Source organism: Botryllus schlosseri, chromosome 9, assembly GCF_051294905.1.
Source record: "Botryllus schlosseri isolate E-star chromosome 9, Bs_hap1, whole genome shotgun sequence".
In the NCBI taxonomy this organism is placed as follows: Eukaryota; Metazoa; Chordata; class Ascidiacea; order Stolidobranchia; family Styelidae; genus Botryllus; species Botryllus schlosseri.
The window spans coordinates 17,778,221-17,802,529 of NC_137244.1; the positions used below are offsets into that span (position 1 = coordinate 17,778,221).

At 41.3% G+C, this 24,309-nt stretch overlaps 2 protein-coding genes across 2 annotated transcripts; one reads left to right on the plus strand and one right to left on the minus strand.

Moving 5' to 3' along the window:
* Nucleotides 1–3,045: 3,045 nt before the first annotated feature.
* LOC145446874 (uncharacterized) lies at nt 3,046–8,327 on the plus strand. Its single transcript, XM_080325246.1, has 2 exons — nt 3,046–4,964; nt 6,849–8,327. Exons 1-2 carry the CDS (start codon nt 4,300–4,302, stop codon nt 8,188–8,190), a joined length of 2,007 nt encoding a protein of 668 aa, XP_080181372.1. The 5' UTR covers nt 3,046–4,299; the 3' UTR covers nt 8,191–8,327.
* Nucleotides 8,328–13,917: 5,590 nt separating this feature from the next.
* Nucleotides 13,918–24,309, minus strand: LOC145447303 (P-selectin-like). Its single transcript, XM_080325736.1, has 20 exons — nt 24,107–24,309; nt 23,394–23,491; nt 23,153–23,334; nt 23,010–23,059; nt 22,458–22,644; nt 21,618–21,711; nt 21,387–21,540; nt 20,614–20,802; nt 20,368–20,544; nt 19,715–19,900; nt 19,455–19,652; nt 19,205–19,381; nt 18,956–19,135; nt 18,690–18,884; nt 17,145–17,336; nt 16,672–16,869; nt 16,469–16,600; nt 16,256–16,407; nt 14,804–14,952; nt 13,918–14,205 (listed from the first exon to the last, which is right to left on the minus strand). The coding sequence occupies exons 1-20, from the start codon at nt 24,198–24,200 to the stop codon at nt 14,049–14,051; spliced, it is 3,141 nt and encodes a 1,046-aa protein (XP_080181862.1). The 5' UTR covers nt 24,201–24,309; the 3' UTR covers nt 13,918–14,048.

Consider the following 24,309-nt stretch of genomic DNA (forward strand, 5'->3'; position numbering starts at 1 on the left):
GTAGTCATTTGTCTTTATTATTGGGTATTGGGCCATTACCGCGCCACGACCTACCAAGACATACAATCAAGTTTTGGCCATATAACACGCTACTCCAAGAAGTGTGCCAGAACGATCGGCAGCGAGAAAAGCTTGGCCGAAAAGGTCTATGCCTTTACGCTGACCGAAGACTTCGTTATATATACAAAATACATATAGGCTTAATTGTCCATAGGCGCCTAAATGACTAGCGCCGAATGTTGCTGTCTTTGCAATCTGAACCTCACAAGACAAATACCATCCCGCTGGTAAACATTTTATGCCAGTGAAGAAATACCAATTTGAAATCGTGTGCGTCTCTTAGTTCTATATTTTTTGTTATAGCAGACTGGAAGTCACGAAATAGCATGTAACGAAGTCATATCAACGGGTCCGCCCGCCGAAGATGTTTAATTATTATTTACGGGCCCTCCCGTTTTCAAGACACTTCACTCGGCTCCAGTGGTGGCTTTTGGGGTGGGCGAGGTGGGCGGTCGCCCAGGCCCCCCCCCCTGTTTGAGGAGGCCCCCCCTCCTCGGTTTACGCGCTTTTTTCCAACTATTTCTCCGGTTTACGCGCTTTTACCAACTATTTCTCCGGTTTACGCGCTTTTTACCAACTATTTCTCCGGTTTATGCGCTTTTTTCCAACTATTACCATTTTCTAAATAACCGTGGAAATCCTTGTATCCGTGAAGATTACGGTACAGTACCGTAAAAAGGCGTGAATCATAATTCTCATTTTTTAAGTTATCATTTTTCGAATAACCATGAAAATCCATGCACCCATGTAGAATATGGTCTCGTAAACAGTTGTCGATAATCAAATTTCTGCGCGCGTTAAAAGAGCTTACTTTGATTTTATGAGGGAAGGCCCTCCTACATTTATGCAATTTTTGGTTATCATTTTGCGAATAACCGTGAAAATACATGCAGGCCTACCCCTGTAGAATATGGTAGGTCAACCGTAAACAGTGGTCAATCATTAAATTTCTGCACCGGTTAAAAGAGCTTACTTTTATTTGATGGGAGACCCCTCATTTACTCAATTTGTAGTTATCATTTTACGAATAACCGTGGCAACACATGTAGGCCTACCCATGTAGTACCGTAAACAGTTTTCGATCATCAAATTTCTGTGCGCGGTAAAAGAGCTTACTTTGATTTTATAAGGGGGGGGGGGGGGGGCTTCTACATTTACGCGATTTCTGGTTATCATTTTGAAAATAACTGAAAATACGCGCATGCCAACTCATGTGGAATACGGTACTGTAAACAGCTGTCGATCATTAAAATTCGGCACGCGTTCAGCGTGCGAGCTCACTTCAATTTATGAGGGGCCCCTACATTAACGCAATTTTTGGTTATCATTTTGTGAATAACTGAAAATACATGCAGGCCTACCCATGTAGAATATGGTACTGTAAACAGTTGTCAATAATTAAATTACTGCACGCGTTATAAGAGCTTACATATATTTTATGAGGGGGGCCCCTGCTACATTTATGAAATTTATAGTTATCGTTTTGCGAATAACCGTGAAAATATATGTACCCATGTAAAATATGGTACCGTAAACAGTTTTCGATCATCAAATTGGTGATTTGTGTGAGAGACGCGATCGCATCCGCTAACATAAAATTTTGTCGTGAATGATTATCACTTCCAGTATATTTTTGAATAATATTCAACACCTTTTTCTCAGTGCTATAAAATTACAATAACATTCACAAGAAACTACTACAGTGCATACAGGAAGTATACATTTTCAGTGACTGGTGCATCTCGTTCATTTTCAGTAATAGGCTAACTCCATGTCAGTAGCCCTAAAACAATTAAATGGTTTATTTCAATTTTTAGATTTGACAGAAATTTGGATTAGGTGATTTTGAAATATATCCGAGTAGCCTGCATCACAATTTCAAGTTTTTAAATTCAATATCCAGCTTTTCAAGCCAGCGCATGATAAAAAACAAGCTTTTCCGGCTCATTCAATGGTAAAATTGATAGAATTTTTGGTAGGTCTGTACATGAGCTATCTTGTATAAAAGTTGATCTAATATATCATTCAAGTTACAATTTAGCTTTTTTGTGTACTGCACTCAAGTTTAAAGTCATTTCTAATGAAAATCGTTGCAGTATCCCTCTCATTTCTGTCAACTTGAAAATTTTCATGACTAGTCATCATATGGAAGCTATTATAAGAATGCTTAAAAATCAGTTTTTATTGACTATATAATTTTTAAGTTGTGACAGCAATGTATGGTGTAGGCAGAAGTAGGCGATTCGGCTGCGTTTATGGATATATGGGCCCCCCCTGGAACTTTCGCCCAGGGCCTCCCAATCCTAGGGCCACCACTGCTCGGCTCTACCGGTGAATCTAATTACGTGAGTAGCGAGGACAATAAATTGATAGCATAATATATATGCAATCGCCGATCTGATTGACCGATTTTATCATAAATTATCGAAAATTTTCGCGCTTCGCGCTGCCTCACAATAAAGTACAGATGATTTCGTGACAAAAGCGAACAACGTTATGGAGGGGGGGGGGGGTCGTTTTACACCCTATGGGAGCCCAAGACCCACGTTTTTGGGGGCCTGACGAGGTACTGTTTCGTTCCTGCCAATGGGTATACGCCCGAAGATGTTTAATTGTTATTGAGTCGCCCGACCTTTCAAACACACCTCACTCAGCTCTACCGGCAAATCTGATTACGTGAGCAGAGAGAAGATAAAAATTGATTACAATATATATGCAATTCGCGATCATACTGACCGATTCAATCATGAATTCTAGAAATTTTCCGCGCTTCGCGCGCTTAGGCGACAAAAGGCCATTGACGAAACAAACTCCCAACAATATGATAAATAGCGGTAAACAGGGTATCGCGGGAGGGGGGTTTGGGGGGCGAAGCCCCCCAGAAGTTCGGCCTATAACCCTATGGGGGGCCCAAGACCAAAGTTTTGGGGGGGGGGGCCTGACGAAGTGCTGTTACGGCCCTGTATATATACCTATAAAAATGAGGAAACGTAAATATCGATACCCTGCATGTGCCAGAGGATACTTGGCTGCAAGGGTCGTTTTGCATCGTATGTAAAAATGGGGTATTGCGTCATGACGTTGCTGGATTTAAATAATACGGAGAGAATAGGACTCTCTCGTCACCGTGCAGTGACATATATGGCTCACATTTTCGTCCAATCAAATTATCGTTTTGTGAATTACGCTCAGTGAGTTTTATGACTCCGTTATCGTGCACGGACTTATATATCAATGATATTGTTATGATAAATTGCAAATATGCGCAATAATAGCAGAAACACGCACGGCGTAGAGTTCGTATGTCCATAAAGCTGCATACGTCAATGCAATACTTGCATGCATGCAAAGTTCATGTGAGATAAGCGCCAGCATGTTCTGACGAAAATGTAGGGGTGGTTAGTGTAATTAAAGTTGCTGACGCTCATTCTGAAGATGACGCGAACCATTTCAACGAGTTAAAATAGCGATTTCCAAGACAAAACATCTTTAAGTAGAAAATGAGGGCTCAATTAAGCAATTTGTGAAACTAGAAACTAGCTCACAATTTGTTGGATATACATATTACCGTATATCTAGTCATATACCACATCCGACGAGGACATGATGAATATCACGGTGAACATGTGAAGACAGCATTCAGGGTCCGGAACGTGACTCACATTGATGTAGTTACGTTCGGAGTTATTGACCTAGTCGACGCTTATAAAACCGATAGCAGCAATTATTATAAACGAGGTCGATTATTTATCGGACATGTTAGGGTGTCTAATTTAAACTTGCTACTAAATAGGTTCGTCGGCCACAAACGCTCCCTGAGTCGGGCGACAGCAGATTGAAATTGACAGCGCAAGTCATGCAAATCAACGTGGTCACTAATTACGATCATATAATTGTGTGGGTGGCAAGTTTATATTGACTTCGTTTAGTTAGACAATAGGCCCATATTTGTTATATCGTCAAATTGCGACAAACGTAATTTTTTTGTGGAGTTATTCCGAATATGCAATGTTTAACAGGAACATTCTATAGTCACTGAGTGTTTGTCTGAATCGCTTTATCGCATATAGTAGATTTGGTATGAAATACGATCGTCGTTACTACCATTTCATGATCATGACCGAAGAAAATTTCCTTTCATTTCAGTTGGGCATTTCGTATGATTATATATCCTGATTGAAACTTCTCGATCGTACAAGGAGTCGGGTATATTTAGTCGTTAACAGCAACACTATCACGATGTTGCTGGTAATGTTAGCAACGATGTTTATTGTGCTGTGCAGAGCGTCAACTAGTATCATATCTTCGAACGATACCACTTTGGCCCTACACACATTCAAGAATCCAATGTTATCCCAATGTGCAAGTTCCATCACGCACCTGTCAGTTAACAGAGACGAATGCTGTTCAATTTACTACAAGAGGTTTGCTCGTGTATGGTACGGTGGCGGATATTACCTCACTACTTATCTCACAACTTTGAGGAAGTGGAAATGCAAAGAATACAATTCGGAGTGTGGAAATCCAGTCTATGATTTCACTCCCTTCACCAAACTGATTTACCAGAGCTTTTGTAACCGGAGACGACTATTCAACAATTGCATGGGCACTGTACGTGATTCGTTACCCGCTAACCATTCCCATGAGAATATCGTCCCTGCAGAGCAAGATGACGACTTGTGGAGAAAGTTGACTGCATCACTGAATCCCCGAGAAATGACTCTGGATACGTTAAGTAACCCGTGCGTCCAGGTAGCACTTTTCGATCGACCGTCTGGAGGCGTTGGTAGATTTCACGAAATGTGTGAACCGTACACCTTGTTCGGCGACATCACTTGGTTGGGCTACGATATAGACACAGCCACGGAGAGGGATATATCACCATGGACTACTTATTCCATAAGGTAACATATTTTCCGTGTTCTTAGTAACATCGGCCCTGTCTATGATTCAAAGCAACGACGTGGCGATAGCTATTTAGATTTATTTGTCACAAAAACGGCTTGTTATTCACTCAAGTCGCATTCATACAATCAATTTTAGAAACGATGAAACAAAGAATATTAATAATAATAATCATTACCTGATTGTACTAACTGGTGGTACGGCGAGCAATACGCATTACAATATTTCACAGGGGTAATAAATAAGTAATCAAAATCATATATTTTCTGTATAAATGACCGAGGGGGAAGGTTGCACAATGCACATCCAAATACCCACATTTGTCACGACGTTAAAACAATAGAGATTTTCGAAAAGTTGTATTGAGTGACCAATGACCAGAGATGGTCAAAGTAGCCAAGAAAGCTACTCAAGTAGAAGTAGAAGTACCGACGAAAAAATCTACTCAAGTACGAGTAGAAGTACTTCTTCCATAAGCAACCTTAAGCTACTTGAAGTAGAAGTAGAATTGACTGACTTTAAAAGTACTCAAGTAAGTAAGTAGTTGTGAAAACGATCCTAATTTGTTCACATGGATTGTATAAAGGTGCAAATTGAGCTATGCGAAAGGTGACGAGCTATATTCACATTGATGCATACCAGACGGTATCCAATTTTTGATAGCATAAGCATTCGTCCACATCATGGGATGAAAATGATAGGATTGATATGGAAATGCGATACTTATCCTGTTTTCTCGAACAGCACGTTTTAAAAAATAGCATGGTATGGCGCCATTCCCCATATTATAAGGTCCATAGTTTAGTCGAAGAGCAATACGGAAAAGTTGTATAGGATACGGTGTAAACACTTTGCGCGATTAGTAAACGTTAATAAAAAATATGGTGGGCCGTAGAAATCCCATATTGTGTAGCTTTATTTCCGGAAATTACAAGCATTACTACACTTGCTTTCATACTTCAACATGCATGGTATCCATACCAAAGAACTGATGTTAATTATAACTCCAAGTATATGATACTGGGAATTGAAAATAAAACATAAATACTAGTTCTAAAAGCGGTACACGTTTTCCATGCCTTTAGTCCAGAAAGTATCAACGGTGGTATGCTGAAACAGCTCTAAAACTAACAAAAAATGTCAGAGTCCACTATTCCAGGTTAGGAAGCGCCGTGGACATGCTAGATTACGATATGACAAGTAATTAAATGCTGGATTGCGAAACATCAGTTTCAAACGTTATGATTAGCCATATATACTGCGATGAATTATTTCATATGCGCGAAGGGCGACAATGTGGTGTGGACTCAGGGATATCTAGATATATAATTCTAGATATCCCTGTGTGAACGGAATCACGCCAACCCGCCACATGAATTATATTCATCGATACTTTCGTGAAATCATACTGGTAACGCCGTATCCACTGCGCGACTGAAATTCTGGCTTTACTGGCTTTTTTATGGAAATCAAATGGTGGTACTCCGTGAAAACAGCCCCGAAACTCCTCAGACTATCTACCTGATTGGAAGATTGAACTACTTCTACTTGACAAACTAAAAATAGCGAAAAGTAAGTAAGTAGAGCACAAAATATTATGAAGTAGAAGTAGAAGTAGCGAAAATCAGATCTACTTGAGTAAGTACCAGAATTAGAGGAAAACTACTTGAGTACTTCGAAAAAGTAGAAGTACTTCGTTACTGACCACCTCTGCCAATGACTGACTGCATTGAGTAGTCAATGCATCCCGTATCCCTTTCGGTAAGCGTACTTTTCATAAAGATCAGACGAATGTGGCAAATCTTAATACACGATTTCAAATTTAAAAAGTTCTTTCTCACACTAAAAGCATAACATTAACCAAAATCGTCTTTTAATTTCAGGGTAAAGTCAAGTCTGATCATTTGTTTCATTGTCGCTGTCATCCTGTGCATTGCTGTAATTGTGGCGAACGCCATCGTGATCGCAGTTTACACTACCACTCCAAAGCTGCGAAACAGTCAAGCGATATACAAGTTGAGCGTGGCCGCGAGTGACTTGATGAGTGGACTCATTGTCATACCGAGCACAGTTGTATTCGGGTATTTGAAATTTTGCGTACCACGCGAAATGGGAGAAATAATCCACACCTCATCAAATTTGACTTATCTACTGCAAGGTGTGAGCGTCAGCTCAACATATCCAACTGGGTATGTCGATGTTATAGCTTTTTTCACATCACTCAGTCTCGTGGTTTCGTTGTACACACTTTTGATAGCGAGTTGCGACAGATTATGGGCTATATTCAGACCGCTTGGATATAACAAATTCAACTCCAAGAAGTATGCACAGATCGCTTGTTGCGTTGTATGGATTATCGGTGCATTTGTTGCTGCAATACCATTCATGATATCGCAGCTGATGTACAGACTCACTCCCGGACTTCTAGTGACTAACGTCGGCCTAGCTGGTAATGTTTTGTTAGCGGTGGGGTTCGGTCTTCCTTTAATATTAGTATGCGTCACAAACGTTTTGATATTCCGATCAGCACATAGGCATACGAAAGCTCGAAAGATACTTGCTGGAGTTTCAGCAAACAAGGACAGGAATACCGACAATATGGAGAGGCGACTAAGCAAAATATTGCAATTAATGGTGTCCGTCTTTGTAGCCTGCGTGCTACCCGTGGCTGTGACATCCTTAGTCGCGATTTCCCTCAAAGGCATTAATTTTGCTTTGCCAGAACAGTTAGACATCACCGCTGTGAAAATATACCATTCCGTTGCTTACTGTCTCTGCGTACTATTACTTAGTAACAGCTTGTGGAATTGCCTGATATATAGCGTAAGAGGGCAGGAGTTCCGAACTGCCTTTAGATCATTGCGGGTCATAAGGATCGCCGGTTCGATGACGAATTCTGCTATTTCCTCAATCAGACGTTTGAGTGAAGTTACCTTGGTGTATTATCGACGGAGAGGTAGCACAAACATTTCTGATAGAAAGTCATCGTCGGTATCCACAGCTTCGATGACATTGAATTCCAAAAACTCCGCAACTGTAGCGCTGAGTAAAGAGTTCCCGAAAAGCAAGGACTTGATGAATCGAACGTCTGTATCTAAATCTGCAACAGACACTCACCAATATGCCGGTGAAGAGATGTCTGTGCGTGAGTTTGATTCATATGCTATCGATGCTGGAGCAGACAGGTTTTATTTGTCTGTAATGGAAAATATTGAAGAAACATAAATTACCGTATTTGTCTTTTCACCTTTTCCTGTATATGTATGCAATCGGGTGTAGTGAGCGACTTGATGACTTTCGAATGCCTATATGCATGTATTGAATTGTTTTTAATTGATTGAACATGATGTGAACATGATGTATAGCAGGTTTTTTAATATGCAATTATGCAATCCATTATAATGATAGCATGTGAAGAATCAAACGTGTGCTAGTAATGGCCATTCAATATTAAGTTATTTTTGGAAACTTGTCATTCAAATTATTAGGCAAACCGAATGACATGACAAAATTGGAATGGCAAAATGAATCATCGCAATATGGTTTGCATAATTGCCGGCAGCACCGTAACTGCCGCACCCCAAAACCCCCAATTGGGGGGGGCCCGAGCTCGAAGGGGGCCCAAAATTATTTCGTGAATTAGCATAAATCAGAGAGTATTTTTTGAAAATTTATGCAACTTTTTCAAAAATTTTTCGCGCTGGGCGCGAATTCAAGTAGTCATGTATCTTCATTATTGGGCATTGGGCCATTACCGCGCCACGACCCACCAAGACATACAATCAAGTTTTAGGCCATATAACATGCGACTCCAAGAAGTGTGCCAGAACGATCGACAGCGAGAAAACCTTGGCCGAAAGGGTCTATGCCCTTATGCTGACCAATGACTTCGTTATATATACAAAATACATATAGGTTTAATAGTCCATAGGCGCCTAAATGACTGGCGCCGAATGTTCCTGTCTTTGCAATCTGAACCTCACAAGACAAAAACCATCCCGCTGGGAAAAATTTTATGCCAATGAAGAAATACCAATTTGAAATCGTGTCCGACTCTTAGTTTAGAAGCCTACGTTTGGGCGATTCTATATTTTTTGATATAGCAGACTGGAAGTCACGAAATAACATCATGTAACGAAGTCATATCAACGGGTCCGCCCGCCCGAAGATGTTTAATTATTATTTACGGGCCCTCCCGTTTTCAAGACACTTCACTCAGCTCTACCGGTAAATCTAATTACGTGAGTAGAGAGGACAATAAATTGATAGCATAATATATATGCAATCGCCGATCTGATTGACCGATTTTATCATAAATCATGGAAAATTTTCGCGCTTCGCGCTGTCTCACAATGCAGTACAGATGATTTCGTGACAAACGCGAACAACGTGATGGAGGGGTCGTTTCATCACCCTATGGAAGCCCAAGACCCACGTTTTGGGGGGCCTGACGAGGTGCTGTTTCGTTCCTACCAACGGGTATACGCCCGAATATGTTTAATTATTATTGAGTGGTCCTACCTTTTCAAACACACTTCACTCAGCTCTACCGGCAAATCTGATTACGTGAGCAGAGAGAAGATAAAAATTGATAACAATATATATGCAATTCGCGATCATACTGACCGATTAAGTCATGAATTTTAGAAATTTTCCGCCCTTCGCGCGCTTAGGCGACAAAAGCTGATTCACTAAAGAAACTCCCCCAACGCATATCATAAATAGCGGTAAACAGGGTATCGCCGAAGGGGGGTCTGGGCGGCGAAGCCCCCCAGAAGTTCGGTCTATACCCATATGGGGGGCCCACGACCAAAGTTTTGGGGGGTCTGGCGAAGTGCTGTTACGGCCCTGATTGCCGGTTACATCCTCTTGTGCATACGCGTGTACTGTATAATGTATTTGTACAGTCGACTCCGCTTAATTAGGATATTTTGATTCCGCTCACTTTTGGTCGAATTAAGCGGAGAAACGACTTTGTCATTATTATGGTTGCATTTAAAAGAAATGTTTTAAACAGTGTTCTAAACAAAGACCTTTTAAAAATAACAATTTTTTTTCAAGTTGTATAATTATGCCATAATTGCGTAAATATACTTTCCAAAAACATGTTGTATGAGCCTACGGACGATTACCACCCGACATAGCCGACTTATACGATATGGGATGGCTGGAACCCTTGAAATAGTCGGTTCAACAGATCATTAGTATGGAATGAATATTCTGATGATATTGACCGCCGACCGTAAAAATGCTGCATGAAGATGTAGTCCTGGTTAAAGATATTTTTGGTCCTTATATGACAGGGGTTGGAAACCTATTTCGTCAAAGAATCTATATTTACCCAATATATTCAGTTGTCAATGGCAATCCACTATAACATCACAATCGAATATTCGTGACGTCAGATGGCTTATAAAAGACCAAAAATCAAACAATAAAATACATGTTTTAAACAAGGGGCTTGTTTTAAACATGCATGTCTTAAATTTGATTTTTGTTTTAAATGGAACCCTAGTTATTATTAAGCCAAAAATAGCGCGTTCCATGGTCATGAATAAAGGCAGGCAATGCGGTAAAAATACTGTAGCCTCCTGTTACGTAATTATTGAATTGCAGCTGCGCTATGCTGCAGTAATTAGCACTGATCGCATAAAACGCGCAGGAGTTATACTTTCAGCTTAGTTATATTGTACCATATTTCGATAACGAGCGATTCAACAGATACTGTATATAGTGCAGTGACTTTTTAGACCGCTACCCAAATCTGAGTTTTATTTATCTCGACCCAAGCCTCAGACTCACATATCGAAATGAATGCATTTTAGTGTCAGTATGCTACGTATTTACGGTTATGTATGGAACAGAGAAGGTGTAGACGACCTGTTGTACGCAATACAGTTCTCTGAAACATATGTAAAGCACCATAAGACCAGACATGTCAGTGTAGAAGGTTTTGGCCAACCAATGACGGTCATTTTGGATCAAGGTTTTATCGTCGCCTATCTTTTTGGCACCGCACTATGCCCAGCTGCATGTTGGTCAAAACTGTCTTCATGCTCCTGCCGCGAAATACCTGTGTCTGTGTCTACTAGCAGCGCATCCGTCCGTTACGCACCCATAGACTAAAATATCCCAACGGTCTCCATATGGGCGTTAAATGATACTAGGAATAAACCGTTCTTCCACAATTGCCCATAAACTTGTGTATTACAAAGGTCGGCACATTGATAAGATCAAGTCATATTAGTAACGACTGTTTTGATGTCTCGCTTATCGACTATAGTACCGAACACCGTCTCCAAGGAAAGAATAATCGCTTCACAGGAGATCGCGAAGCGTGAAAAATACTTGTTTCGCGCAAGAAATTCAGTCTATATTACATGCATATTTAAATATCGCCATGGTGTGGTCGCGACCCAAATTTATACCCTTTGGTACCTATACTATAAGAACCCCTGCTGTAGGGGACACCGGGGAAAAATGTAACTAGGGGCAAATGTAACAATTGACCTCACCGCTAGTAGGGTGGCCTTGATATTTTGAGTGCGCATGCGGTAGTTATGTCTCCCAACATACCTGAAGTTATGTTGAGCTACGACGTGAAACCCCGGAGTAATTTGAAAAAAAAAACGACATTTTGGACACTTGAGTGAATATCTTCTAGTCTGGAATAATTTGTTTAGAAGTATAATACCTCAACTGATTACAACGTAATATATGTAGCCGGTACACTGCTATCATAGTCTACCGTGATGATTGGAAAAGTAGGACTTGCATCGTCGGGCAGGTACCATACTTAGACACTAATCATGGTCGAGCGTGTCAGGGACAATTGTAACACTCTGTTACTTTTGTCACGTTACAATATCTTTTCAACAGCTTCTTGGATGTACAGAACTTCAATATACGATTGAATAGTATATTCATTATCCATATTGAAATGAAACCGAATATTTTCGGCTGACACTCGTCAGGAGTGATCGTCAGTAACTAGTAGAGAATTCAAAAGAACATTGTACATCAACAATCGTATCACAAAATATGACGTCGAACGAGATCCCAAAAAGCGCAGCAAGATCTCATCGCAGTTTACAGAGGCGAGGCTCTGGTCCAATACATGGGCGGCTAGTACGAGGCGGCGAGAAAGTGTATAAAGAAAGTCTCCCGGCTTCAAGGAGAGGACGACCTCCGTGACTTGCTACTCATGGCGGAATGCTTCGTGCTGCTAAGCGACTAAACGCGGAACGACATGATGGACGACATGGTGGAGCTTTACATGTAGGCTATATGATCGTGATATTTTGTGATAAGATTGTTGATATACGATGGTCTTTTGAATTCTCTATACTAGTTCCTGGCAATTACCCCTGACGTGTGTCAGCCGAAAATATTCGGGTTCATTTCAATTTAATATCTTTTCAATGCTGAATATATTTTTCATATGTTGGTATAACTCTATTTATCTAATGCAGATCAATCTTACAACAGCCAGAAGTTCAATACCAGAACAGATACTACCTTGACATACCAATTCTAACATGACCAATGATCATCTGTCGTAACGGCCATACAGAAGTGGTGATGTGAATCTTAGGGTTCGGGTTTTTCTGTGATTCTACCACCCTTTCTCATGTTGATCGACTTTTGATGTGTCAACCTTCAATGGTCACTTCAGAACTTGCCCACGACTAAATCCTCATCCCCTGACTTTGAGCATGCCCCACTTACATTTTGTCATATGTCGTGAAGAAATTATTTTAATTTTCGACGGAACAGACGAATGCCATTAGCTTTGACGCAAGACAATGTTGTGTCCTCGTTTTGCTACACTATCATCGGCACATTCAACCAAGATATTTTAGCCAGGTCTGTTTCGCACCTTCGTATGTGACCGAATGTTCAACCCATTATGCACGCTGAACAGTGAACAACAGTCCCTTGGTAGAAGAGGCCGGATATATATAGGAAGATGATGGAATTAATGTGTTTTTGTACACATTTAGCTCATGACGAAGGCACGAAGGATGATACTGTATTCAGATGCCAAAAATGCGATGGGGCATAGCCTGGACACGTTCGAACTTATTTTTCTTTAGTTTAATGCAATAATACAATTTGTGCTCCCGTTTTCGTTGTTCATTTCGTTCGTTGTTAGTTAATAATGACACTGTTATAATTGCCCCGCATGGGCGGTACAATGGTCCCTGGGTACGGGGCGATTATAACATTTGAGCGGCAATTTTCGCGATCCAAAATGTCCATGGTTGATTGTTTATCAATTATCGCGTTGTTGGCTTCTTTATATAAAACTTTGGAAATGAAATTTCCATGAGAAAAACAAGTAATGTTTGAAAATACAAAAAGAGTTACAATTGTCCCCGGTCTCTCCTAGCGTAGGTCTTATATGACTGTATTGTCGATTGTTGTAGTATGGATCGCCTTTGTTTCACCATAATCACTCATATTATATTGAGAAGAACGAAGTACTGCTTATTTCGTCATAGCCTAGCCAAAGAAATTGCGATCCTGTGTCCGAATTGAGCGGAGAATTGTCCGAATTAACGGGAGTTTTTTTACGTGCAGCGTTCACTTTTGTTCAGTTCCCGACCATTTTGATCGAATAAAGCGATTGTCCAGGTCAACCGGTGTCCGAATTAAGCAGAGTCGACCACATGTAATAACGATTTGACTTGATGGTGTCACAAAGTGCTCTTGAACATCATCATTATCCTTCTTATAATCCCGTATACATATTTGGAAACTTCATGGAAGATGCGATCTTCACACCTGGCACAAAATTGTTCAATTTACGTTGGAGCGAACAAGTTTAAAGCGTCTCAACATGTTGTCGTCAGATTCAACAATCGACATAGATCGACCTACTCTGGCTCGCACCTTCATATACCTATGTTATAGCCTACTGTGTCTTCCTCGCATATTAGATAGCCTCAGTCAAAAATGGAAATTGTTTATTGACACCAAGTATGCATAGAGACCAGTACGACACTAGCGATAGCAATAAATAACGAATATATACCGACAGACAGAAAAACACACATTTTATTAATCTAGAAGTGGTAATTTCAACGTCCTTGGGGCGCGCCGCACGTTCCACTCGAATTCTCGCAAATGTAGTTCGTGTGCGAATTGCAGTCCGCGTCATTCCAGTCAAACTGTTGAGGAGTTCCCTCCACAATGGTCGGCCAACCGGACGCAATCTGTCCGCAATCTTCAAGGTTACTGAAAGAAATCAGTTGTTTAGAATTAGTCATGTCGCCCTTTGTTCAAGTGTACCGTCTTATCTCTGCTGCGGTTTTACCTATCAATTCCCATAGCCCTCGGTCACTAACGAAGTACACTTCTACTTTTTCGTAGTCCTCAAGTGGTCTTGCCTAACTACTACTCACTCAAGTGCTGATGTTTAAAACTATTCAATATTTCAATTTGGATTTTGAAAAGTAGAAAGCAGTTTTGGTGTAAATTAGTGAAAATGAGTTAAAATGTCATAAGAATCGCCTGGAATAGCTCTGCATGGCATCACGGTAGCTGGTGGGAATATTTTCTAAAATTATATCTTTTTGTAGCGTCATTAGTCATTTGGCACAAGTCGTGAACGTGCATCTTGCAATCTCAAAAGTAGCCTCCTGTAATTAACCCTAAAAGTATATGACTCCTCGACCAAATCTACTTTTGGAAACTGGCTATTACTTTTCATAAATTTTATTATCAACTTCTACTTGTAATTGATTAGGAATTTACGGCGTTACTTCTATTTATACCTGGGTAGCAACGCCAACTATATACCTTGACCGTCTCTTTGTATTCCATAGGTACTTACCGATATTGGTCGGGCTGTCTCTGCACGCCTCGGAGCTCGTACCACTGATCGTAGTCGCCAAGCGCGGTGCCGTCAGTCCATCTGAATCGCCCGTTCGTTCGCGAAAGGCCGATCCACATAGCGGGAAGGCGATATTGTTGCAGAACGTCCTTGAAACGAAGGATCAACGCGTAACCCCACGTTGCTAATCGCCAAGTTAATACTGTATAGTCTTTTGGTCTATAGCAGTCACATACGTCCCCGAAGTTTAAGCAGCGGCATAGCCAGGGATGAAAGGCGCCTTTGCTCATCCCATATTTTATACTAGTGTACTAGGGCGACATGTTTTATCACTACGTTACAATGGTCATCAAGATATTTCGTACCCCAAATAGTTGTCATGGCTACGCCTATGTTAAGTAGCAATACAGCAATACAGAGATAGCGTATAGTTGTATAATCCACAGCCGCAGCACCAATGGATTGCGGGTTCTAGTACGACCGAGGCTGACTCTAGAATTTCTACCTAGTGTTTTTGTTGTTGTTGTTTGCGGTGTTCATGGTGTTTTTCGACAACTATGGTTATTTGCACCAGACCAATTTTCTTTAATTTATTCCATAGCTGCTGACTTGTAGCACGGCCCACTTCTAGGCCCCCTCCTCATCGCCTCATCCGTTTAAGCAGGTGTCTTAAAAGCCTAGAAGTGGGCCGAGCTACAAGTCGGCAAGTCGACTACGGAATAAAAATGAAGATAATTGGCCTGGTGTAAATGACCACAGTAGTAAACAAGCACCATAAATACCACAAACAACAATACAGCAGACAGGCCGGAGCTGCCCGAAGGTGATAAAGGAAAGAATCGACTTAATCAGTTCGATGAGTGATTTGGGACAGCTCACGCCATCCCATTTTTTTCGATAGCGCCAGAAAATTTTAATGTTGACAATATAGATATTTTGCCGCATTTTATTACTCGAAAATCGTGTAATCAGTCGTACTCGATTACGATTACAGATTACAATTACAATTACTAGAAAAGTTTCATCTTTTTCAAATTAGATTAGAATTAGAATTATAGCTATACATAGTTTTTCCAAATTAGATTAGACTTAAAATTAAAGCCCCACAGTTTTTTTAATTATTTAATTATTTTTTAATAATTAGATTACCGATTTCGCGAAAACTTTTAAACTGAAACAAGATCAGTTCAAATCAGAGTACATCCTTATAAGGATGAGGATGGCAAATGCTTGCACAGTATATGATTGGCTCGTTTGGCGCTATACTGTTTTCCTGCATGCAGCATATTCAGGAACACCAGAACTTAGATTATAATTTAAATTAGAGCATAGAAACATTTCACAAATTAGATTAAAATTTCGCTCTAATTGTAGTCCAATTAGGCAGCTAAAATTATTTAGTTGTCCAAGTCCAACGGTAATCCCACCCTACCGACATCCTTCAAAGCTTACTTTCAGAACCCTTTGTTTCAGCATATTGTCAATTTTGGCCAGACTGCCTCCTATCTTGCGGCAATTTTCCTCTGCGCTCGCCCACGTTTGATTGTCGCAGTGGAAGCTGAAACACGAGTTACCGAGAGTCTTGTATTGGACCTGGCAGCATTCTGTAAAACAAAATTCAGAGTCTTCGCTACTTCTTTTTCGAGATGCGGTTATCGCGGGTACCCTCCGTGCGAGTGAGCTCTTGTGGGCACTGCTTGCCGCCGTTTTTGGGTGAAATCAAGACTATAGCTTTTCGAGATCGCGATCCTTTGTAGTTGCAAGCGCTCCACGAACTCCACACGTACAAACAATCCACTGAAAAAATGAAATTTGTGGTTATAAGTCATAATGAGTTACATTTTATGAGCAATTCTCGTTCTATTTACCCGGGCAAACAATATTTGTTCCTGTCCATTGTCCGTTATCCGAGCATACGCGCTTATTTTGAACACTGTCGAACGCCGATCGGCCGCTGCATACAGTTATGCATTCAGTCCCTACCGGATACTTCCCATCAGATAACGGGGCGCTTGTGCATTTGGTATCTCCGTACGATGGTTTGATTAGAGCATCGCACAATGATTCTGAAGTTACGAAACAGGAAGGCATGTCAAGTAATGCGTTCTGACATTCTGATTTGTAAATTGCTATTCCATGACACGCAGAAGCAATTTTCAAGTCATGTCTAAGTCACTTCAATTAGATGTAGAAAATACTAAGATCTGAACTGTGCCCAAATAAGTATTTGTAAAGGAGATTTACTGTTCAATAAGGCATTCGTGGACATTTTGACTGTGCAAATTCTGCTAACTCTCAGACGCGATACATGGTAGAGATATCATTAGCGAGAAATACTCACGCTGACATACGGCATCCGTGTACGTCCACGTGCGGTCCGCCTGACAAGTGGTACTCAATATTGTTCCGACGGCTTTGAATCCCTGCGCGCAGGCCAGCTGGCAGACGGTGCCCTCGGTCTCAACTCCGGATTGGGTTAATCCAGAACACCGGAAGTCTCCATTCTGCGGTTTCGGCGGAGGCATGCACTGGACTGAATTTTTTTGTCTCCGTTATAAGTTTAAGGTCTGCTGTCCATTACGCAACTCGTGACTTCTCGTTTCACGCACCACATTACCGATTTTTCGATGAATAGCTTTATTATAAACAATCTTGGCAAAATCCTATTGGCAAAACGTATTGTTGAAAGTCGGTACCCTCACACCACCTCATAGCACCATTAATGTTAGTTTCACCCATCCTATTCGTAAAAAAATGTCACCACACCAAGGAAAAATAGCAAAACATGCTTCCAGGTTGGGTTGCGACGTGACTATTGGAAACTTGATAACGGCTGGCACAAAGCGTCTGTTCCGGTGAGAGTGCCATTCTCTTGGCAAAACCGGACATCGTCCCCTCGGATTTTTTTAAATGTCTCGTCGCACCACGATTTACACAGAAACTCCCACGGTCTTCGGATGTAGTGACCCTCACAGTGGATTCCTCCTCCGTTTGGTGCTTGCGGGACCGGGCAGAATTCTATAAGTACTACCGATTTATATTTGCCAACGTCAAAGTATACACTCGAGATGAATTGGTTGTACGACGTGAGTTTATTGTACTGTTCGATCTTATCGAGATCTATCGACCAAACTACCCATGTGTCGATATCTTTCGGAACTCTTAGTCAAAACCGTGATGCTATCATTTCTGTTGCTTCACCAGGTACACATCTTCTTGAAATAGCATTCGTAATTACCCATACTATTCGAATACGATTTAATTGAATTTTTTCGTATTCTGAACAAAGACACGCTCTAAGTTACTTGTCGAAATGGGCTGGGCATACTATTGCAAGTGTAACCTGTTAAAGCTCATCTGATAAATTATAATCGGCATCACACCAGTCGAAAATGATGATTCCTCTCGGACGTAAGTTGCATGAAGCAATCACATCGAGAGACAGCGCATATGAACCGTGACGATTTTGATGTTGTAGTGTGCTTTCTCAATCAATAGCCTACTGGTGATTGTTATCGTCGAGGGACTTCGGAAAGTCCGTCTAGACAGCAAGGGCATGTTTCGCAACCGCTATTGAGTTAGTGGTAGGGGTCGTTCGGCAAAGCGTTGGGCTCTGGTTTGAATAACATCCTGGCTTCTGAATTTTCATGTTCAGGATGCGGATGTATGTTTAGTAAATATTTATAAAAGAGTATCATCACTTTCGGTCACGCGGTTTCTGCTATAAGGCCGGTTACTACGGTACGGTCCATTACTATCGAATTGAGCCATGGCAATTCTGTAACGTAAAGACAAGAGAGACCGCTAGAAATAACAACCACGTCAGTTAAAAAGCTTACTAATCACACAGCATTGGAACATATTATTACATAAATTTAAATTTCACCTTTGCATTCTGGATTGCTTTCATCCGACCAGTATCCTGTCAGATGACAAACGCGAATTTCAGGCTGTGACGCGATAAAATTTTCGTTGCAAGTTGTCTGGCAAATCTTTGTGTATCTCCCCACGCCGTAACCGCCTTCCCATTCGGAACAAATCAGACCCCCGTTATCTGGCTCCTTCAGTTCTCTACAAGATGCTTTCGAAGCAGATTGAGGTGCGTTACGTGTCGGTGAATGGGAAACTGATGAAAAATAGATATATACTCACGAATACACACTGATGGTAGGATTTTTGCATCCCAGCCATCCGAAAGACACGTTGCCACATAAGAACCGGTTGTTTTGTAGCCGACGTTGCATTGCGCGGTACACACCGAACCGACATTGAAATTTTTGGTACACGCTAATGTTCCTTTTGTCGGAGACACGATATCGCTGCAGCGTTGAGCTTTATAAACACGGAATTCATATGTAGATAATACGTAATTAATCGAATTGGAGTCGTTCTCTATTTTACCTTTGCATGTGACCATGTTTCCTATCCACAGACCGTTTTCATCGCATCGTATTTCACCGCCGATGGCGACATCGTACCCTTGGTCACAAATGGGTCGACATATGGACTTATATTCATAGTTCTTATTGTCACAGGAATACTTTCCGTTTGCAAACTGTGGTTGCTCGCAACGCTTCGCTAAAATCATGATATTTTCGCTAACCGATCATCAAGCGATTACATAATATTGTTAACTCAAATTCCGTCACACCTTGGCACAGAAATAGCGCTGCTCCACCGCTCCAAAATCCGTCTGGCTGGCAGACCTTGGAAGACTGACCAACTACTACATAGCCGGTGTTGCAGACGATTGTACAATTAGCTCCGACCGAATTTGCCCCATTCGTTCCAGTGCAAATGATTTTACCGTTCGCTACAGCCGATACGTCTATCGTCGGACACTTCTTGACTGAAAAACATACGCATTTTTCGAAATATACACCTTACGAGTGATATAATTTCATGGTGTACCGATGCATTGTGGATCGGTCCCACTCCACGATCCGCCAGGTAGACATTTACGGGTTGCTGTGCCAAGTAGATCATACCCGGGATTACATACAGCGATGCATTCAGCCCCACTCGTGTACAAGGACGAAAAACCAGTACAGCTCAATTTTCCGTTCGTGATCTTTGTCGGTGCCGGACATGAAATTTCTGATGGGTATGTATAAATCAGGTTGATTGCTGTACTTTTACCACGAGGGAATTTGGTTTAAAACGCTAGTAGGCTGAGATATGAAGTTTAATCAACACGACATCAGTAGTCACGATGACAATGATTATATTTATACATTGAATTCATTTTCTGTCTTGAAGAAAACGTGAATATTATGTTTTGTTTATTTATATGCTATAGTCTATGTATATTTAATTATTCGGAAAGAGAACGCGGTCGGGCATAGCGCATATCATCTTTTGGTCTTGCTGTACCTCTGCATTGATAAATCATCGCTGATGTGTCCCAGTATAAATTTTGTTGTCTAATAATACATATAATAGGCATACTTCGGAATTTTATATAACATTGTTACATGTTAAGATCTCAGTATGATTGCATGAAAAGTGGTCCGAAAACTGAGAGTGATCGCTGAATCACATGCGAAACACGCAACAGAACTTACGTTCGCATGGCGCTAGGTTTTGAGACCATGTGCCGTCGTTCTGACAGAATACAGCCGTGGTTTTGTCGACGGGTCGGTATCCAGCACTGCATTGAAGCTTACAGGAAACTCCAGCAATAATATTTTCGCTGTCGCAAGTTACCTGTCCCATCGCTATCGTTGGTTTTGGACATTTAGCTGAAATGAATAATTTTGTCGATGCGATTGGGCCATTTTGCGGAGCGATTATTATTAAAAATATCTTACGACGGCAAGATGAAATACCATCTGTCCATTTCCCGTACTTGTCGCATACGTAGGCCGACGGTCCTTCCAGCAGATATTCGCGGTCTTCCTTGCAACGAATCTGACAGACGGCTTTGTACGCGTATTGTCCAAATTCCCCAATGCATGATTGCACAGCGTTCGGAATCACAAATGGAGTGCACCGGATTGCTATTACGAAAGTCGAAAATGCTATCATCACTTATCTATACGGTGATCGGTATGGCCGCGTAACATTCATGGACAAATAGAAATGGATGTTTTTCGTTACATGCCTGACCTACAGAATATATCGTTATTGTTAGCATGGACACTTGAACAGTGAACAGGGATGACTTTGTCGGCAATTCTTGATGTAAATCCTTTTAGGCTCTTTAGTGAGAACCGGCAACAGTCGTATAATATTATGGTGTTGTGGATATGTCCACTTCAAGCCCTATCAAGAGTAGGCGTTGGTATGAGACCTTCTAAAACCATGAGTAAATCGAGTCGTGCATCGACGTCCAGGGGAAGCATGGAATTGAGGAAAAACGGACCAATAGTCACCTCATTTTTTTAAATTCAGCGTTCCGATCACTGCTGATCAGTCCATGGACACATTTCTGGATAATCATATAATGTAAGGAAAATAGCTCTCAATAATCAGAGTAATATGTAATTAATCCTCCGGAGCTAGGAAGAAATCACGTAATCCCGATGTATCTGTTCGAATTTGGTACAATAGATACTGCTCGTGGACAATGAAAGAAGCTTGCCTTCGCACGTTGTGTCCATTATTGTACTAGTCCATCGAGCCGTCGTACCGGACTTGTCAGGTTTACACGTTCCTTCAACTGCCCCTACCACTTGGAATCCATCGTTGCACGCCGCGACACAAGTGGTGTCGGCGTCGCAGGTAAGATCACCGCACTATCCATGGTAAATAGAAGCGTTGCGTTACGTTACACAAAATGTAGCATGAATTTCGTAATTCTTGTTAGCATTACTTTTTTCGAGCACTTCCATGACCCGTTCTTCAGTGACGTCTTCGGCCGTGGACACGTCGCAGTGTCTTGACCCCTTCCGATACTGTTGTCGCATCTATTAAATTTGTAACTAAAGCGTTCATCAAAATCGTTACGTTTATGTCGGTCTTCGCTGATCAATCAATTATTGCTATACATATGGTGGTAGTAGTCAGGACCGTAACTGCCGCACCCTAAACCCCGATTGTTTCTGTCCTGGTAATCTGAGCCCCACAAGACAAATGCCTACCCGCAAGGAATATTTTATTGCCAGTGAAGAAATACCAATTTCAAATCGTGTGCGTCTTTTAGTTTAGTACGTTTGGGCGATTGCAATATCTTTTGACATAGCAGACAGGAGGTCAAAAAACAACATCATGTAATGAAGTTATTATACCGCCTGAATAGTTTAATTATCATGTACGGGCCCTACAGTTTCCAAGACAGCTCATTTAGCTCTACCGAGGAATACGATTACTAGGGATGGTGTGAACCTCTGAAAGGTTCAGGTTCGTGTGAACGCGCGCGATTTACCTCCAATTCATAGTTATTGCTCTGTGTATAGGTCCGAATTTCATATTTGAGAATTCTCTCATCAACAGTCATAACCAGTAACCACCCATGCCATCAAACTATTCGTTGGGATTGCCAGCATTCTGATTGCATTTGTGATATGACGATAAGGGGGCGCGGAATTTTTCACTATCAAAAAGGGGGCGTGTCCATACCCAATTCTGGAAACTTGGTTTTTGTAGAATGTACTGGGCAGTGGACACTGCGCACTTTACAACATACAGACGTAGATATCAATACCCTACTTACATAGGAACCGCTGATGACCATTTTCCGTCGGGACCGCATGTCAATACCGTTGCTGTTGGATCAGTTACGATATAAAACGGATCGCAGACGACGTTGCAGAGCTTCCTGTCCGCAGGATTATTTGAATCACAATCCAATCGACCGTTGTCAGGAGCGGCAATTAGCGGGCAGCTTGGCTGCGAAATGCCTAGAAAGGTAAAACCTAAGTTGACTATTGGTAAAAGTAAAAAAATCCAGCGACCTTGGGAGTGGAACTGCAAGGCAATACGCAAAGATTCTACGCTATGAACATTGAACAATCGCACATTCTGAAGTACAGTACATATTGTACGTAGCCCGGGAGTTATTAACAATACGAAGAGGCGTAGGCTATAATTAATTGACTAAGCCATCCATCAAGTTGAATTGGGTACAGTGCCGCGAAGACGTGTTCGTGATGTTAACTTGTTGACTGATGTATATTGTTGTATATATTGTAAACACTCTCGGATTCGTATAGTCGCTGGTTGAGACAACCGATGTAAAATTTCGCCACAAATACTGCTACCATACCTTCGATATCCTTGTTACATCCTTGAACGGATTCATCCTTGCAACAATACCTATAAAGATCAACCATAACAATTATATTCACTCCTAGATTGTCTGGGAAGCGTGCTGCTCCATGCAAATTATAGCAAGCTGTCTGCAATCACCTGCAGACTGACATTCTCGCCCGAGCGTTGTTGTTGCATTGCGTGAATTCGCCCCCTAGCATATTGTTATGCTTCATATTCGTCAAACATGCCTGCTCTTGTTTGCACCGTTTTGTTATCCGGTACTTGGGCCCCACCTTGGGGGAGCCTCTCGCTATGCGAACCTCAGTCTGGCAAGTGTACTGGATAAAGGCAGTCAAGTCATTAGTGTGATTGTAATGTTAAAGTTGAAACAACGGACCTCGTTGGAAGCGCATAGAACTGGAGGATTCTTGTTACATTCCTCGTTGCTTTCTGCATCATTACAAACGTAGCAATACAAGCTCTTCGTCTGCCCGTCTAAACATCGAGAAAAAGATAAGTTACGACGTCTTCAAACAATACGTCCGATCGGGGAGCCAAATCGTCATCTAGTAATCGCTGCATTTCCGCATGCCATCTTATTTCCCAATAATCGGAATTGATGCAGTTGGATGTCGCTTCGTACGGAGAAGTTCTCGTAATAGGTGCATTCAATCCACAGAATGGAAAGGTATGAACAAAATTCCACATGCTACGCAATTATAATGCTTGAAAGTTATCAATAAAATTTTCACGCAGACATCCGTATACGTAGCGAAATCGTAGGAACCTTTCAACCTGACACAAGGTAACTATGCGACATAGGTGGATGGATATTGACTAGAGTGAAAGCGTAATTTTATAGGTTATAGCCTATATAGCCTACATCAGTGATAATTCCACTTTATGCAGCAGTTTATCCGATGGATTGTAGAAAGTATGCAAATTGTCGGATTATACTCTGAAGCGTTGGTTTAAATGTAGCTCGGTAGAATTGAAGGTCAAAAAGCCAAATTTCAATAGCTTGGCCGATCGCGTGGGTGGCCTCGTTGCACGATTTGTCAGGCTAATAGAGTTACGCAATAGTGTTTTTTGAATATACGGTATACTTACTCGCTGCACCAAGTATTACTGTTAGTACCAAAATATGACTGATCACTTCCATATTCGTAAAGAAGTCCAATTTATGTTTTGTACGAAATGACATCAACAGGTTCAATGGAACGGCTTTATTCCAGCCTTCACCAATCGCCAATCAAGACCGACGCCTCCCGGAGTATTATTTCACTAGATGGCTGAAACGAATAACACAACTT

Coding starts and splice junctions, on each gene's coding strand:
- LOC145446874 (XM_080325246.1), top strand. CDS start 4,300: ATGTTGCTGGTAATGTTAGCAACGATGTTTATTGTGCTGTGCAGAGCG. Junction 4,965..6,848: donor TGGACTACTTATTCCATAAG/GTAACATATTTT, acceptor TTTTAATTTCAG/GGTAAAGTCAAGTCTGATCA.
- LOC145447303 (XM_080325736.1), bottom strand. CDS start 24,200: ATGTCATTTCGTACAAAACATAAATTGGACTTCTTTACGAATATGGAA. Junction 16,870..17,144: donor CACGGATGCCGTATGTCAGC/GTGAGTATTTCT, acceptor TCGTAACTTCAG/AATCATTGTGCGATGCTCTA. Junction 14,953..16,255: donor TGAAACAAAGGGTTCTGAAA/GTAAGCTTTGAA, acceptor CTTCGTTTCAAG/GACGTTCTGCAACAATATCG.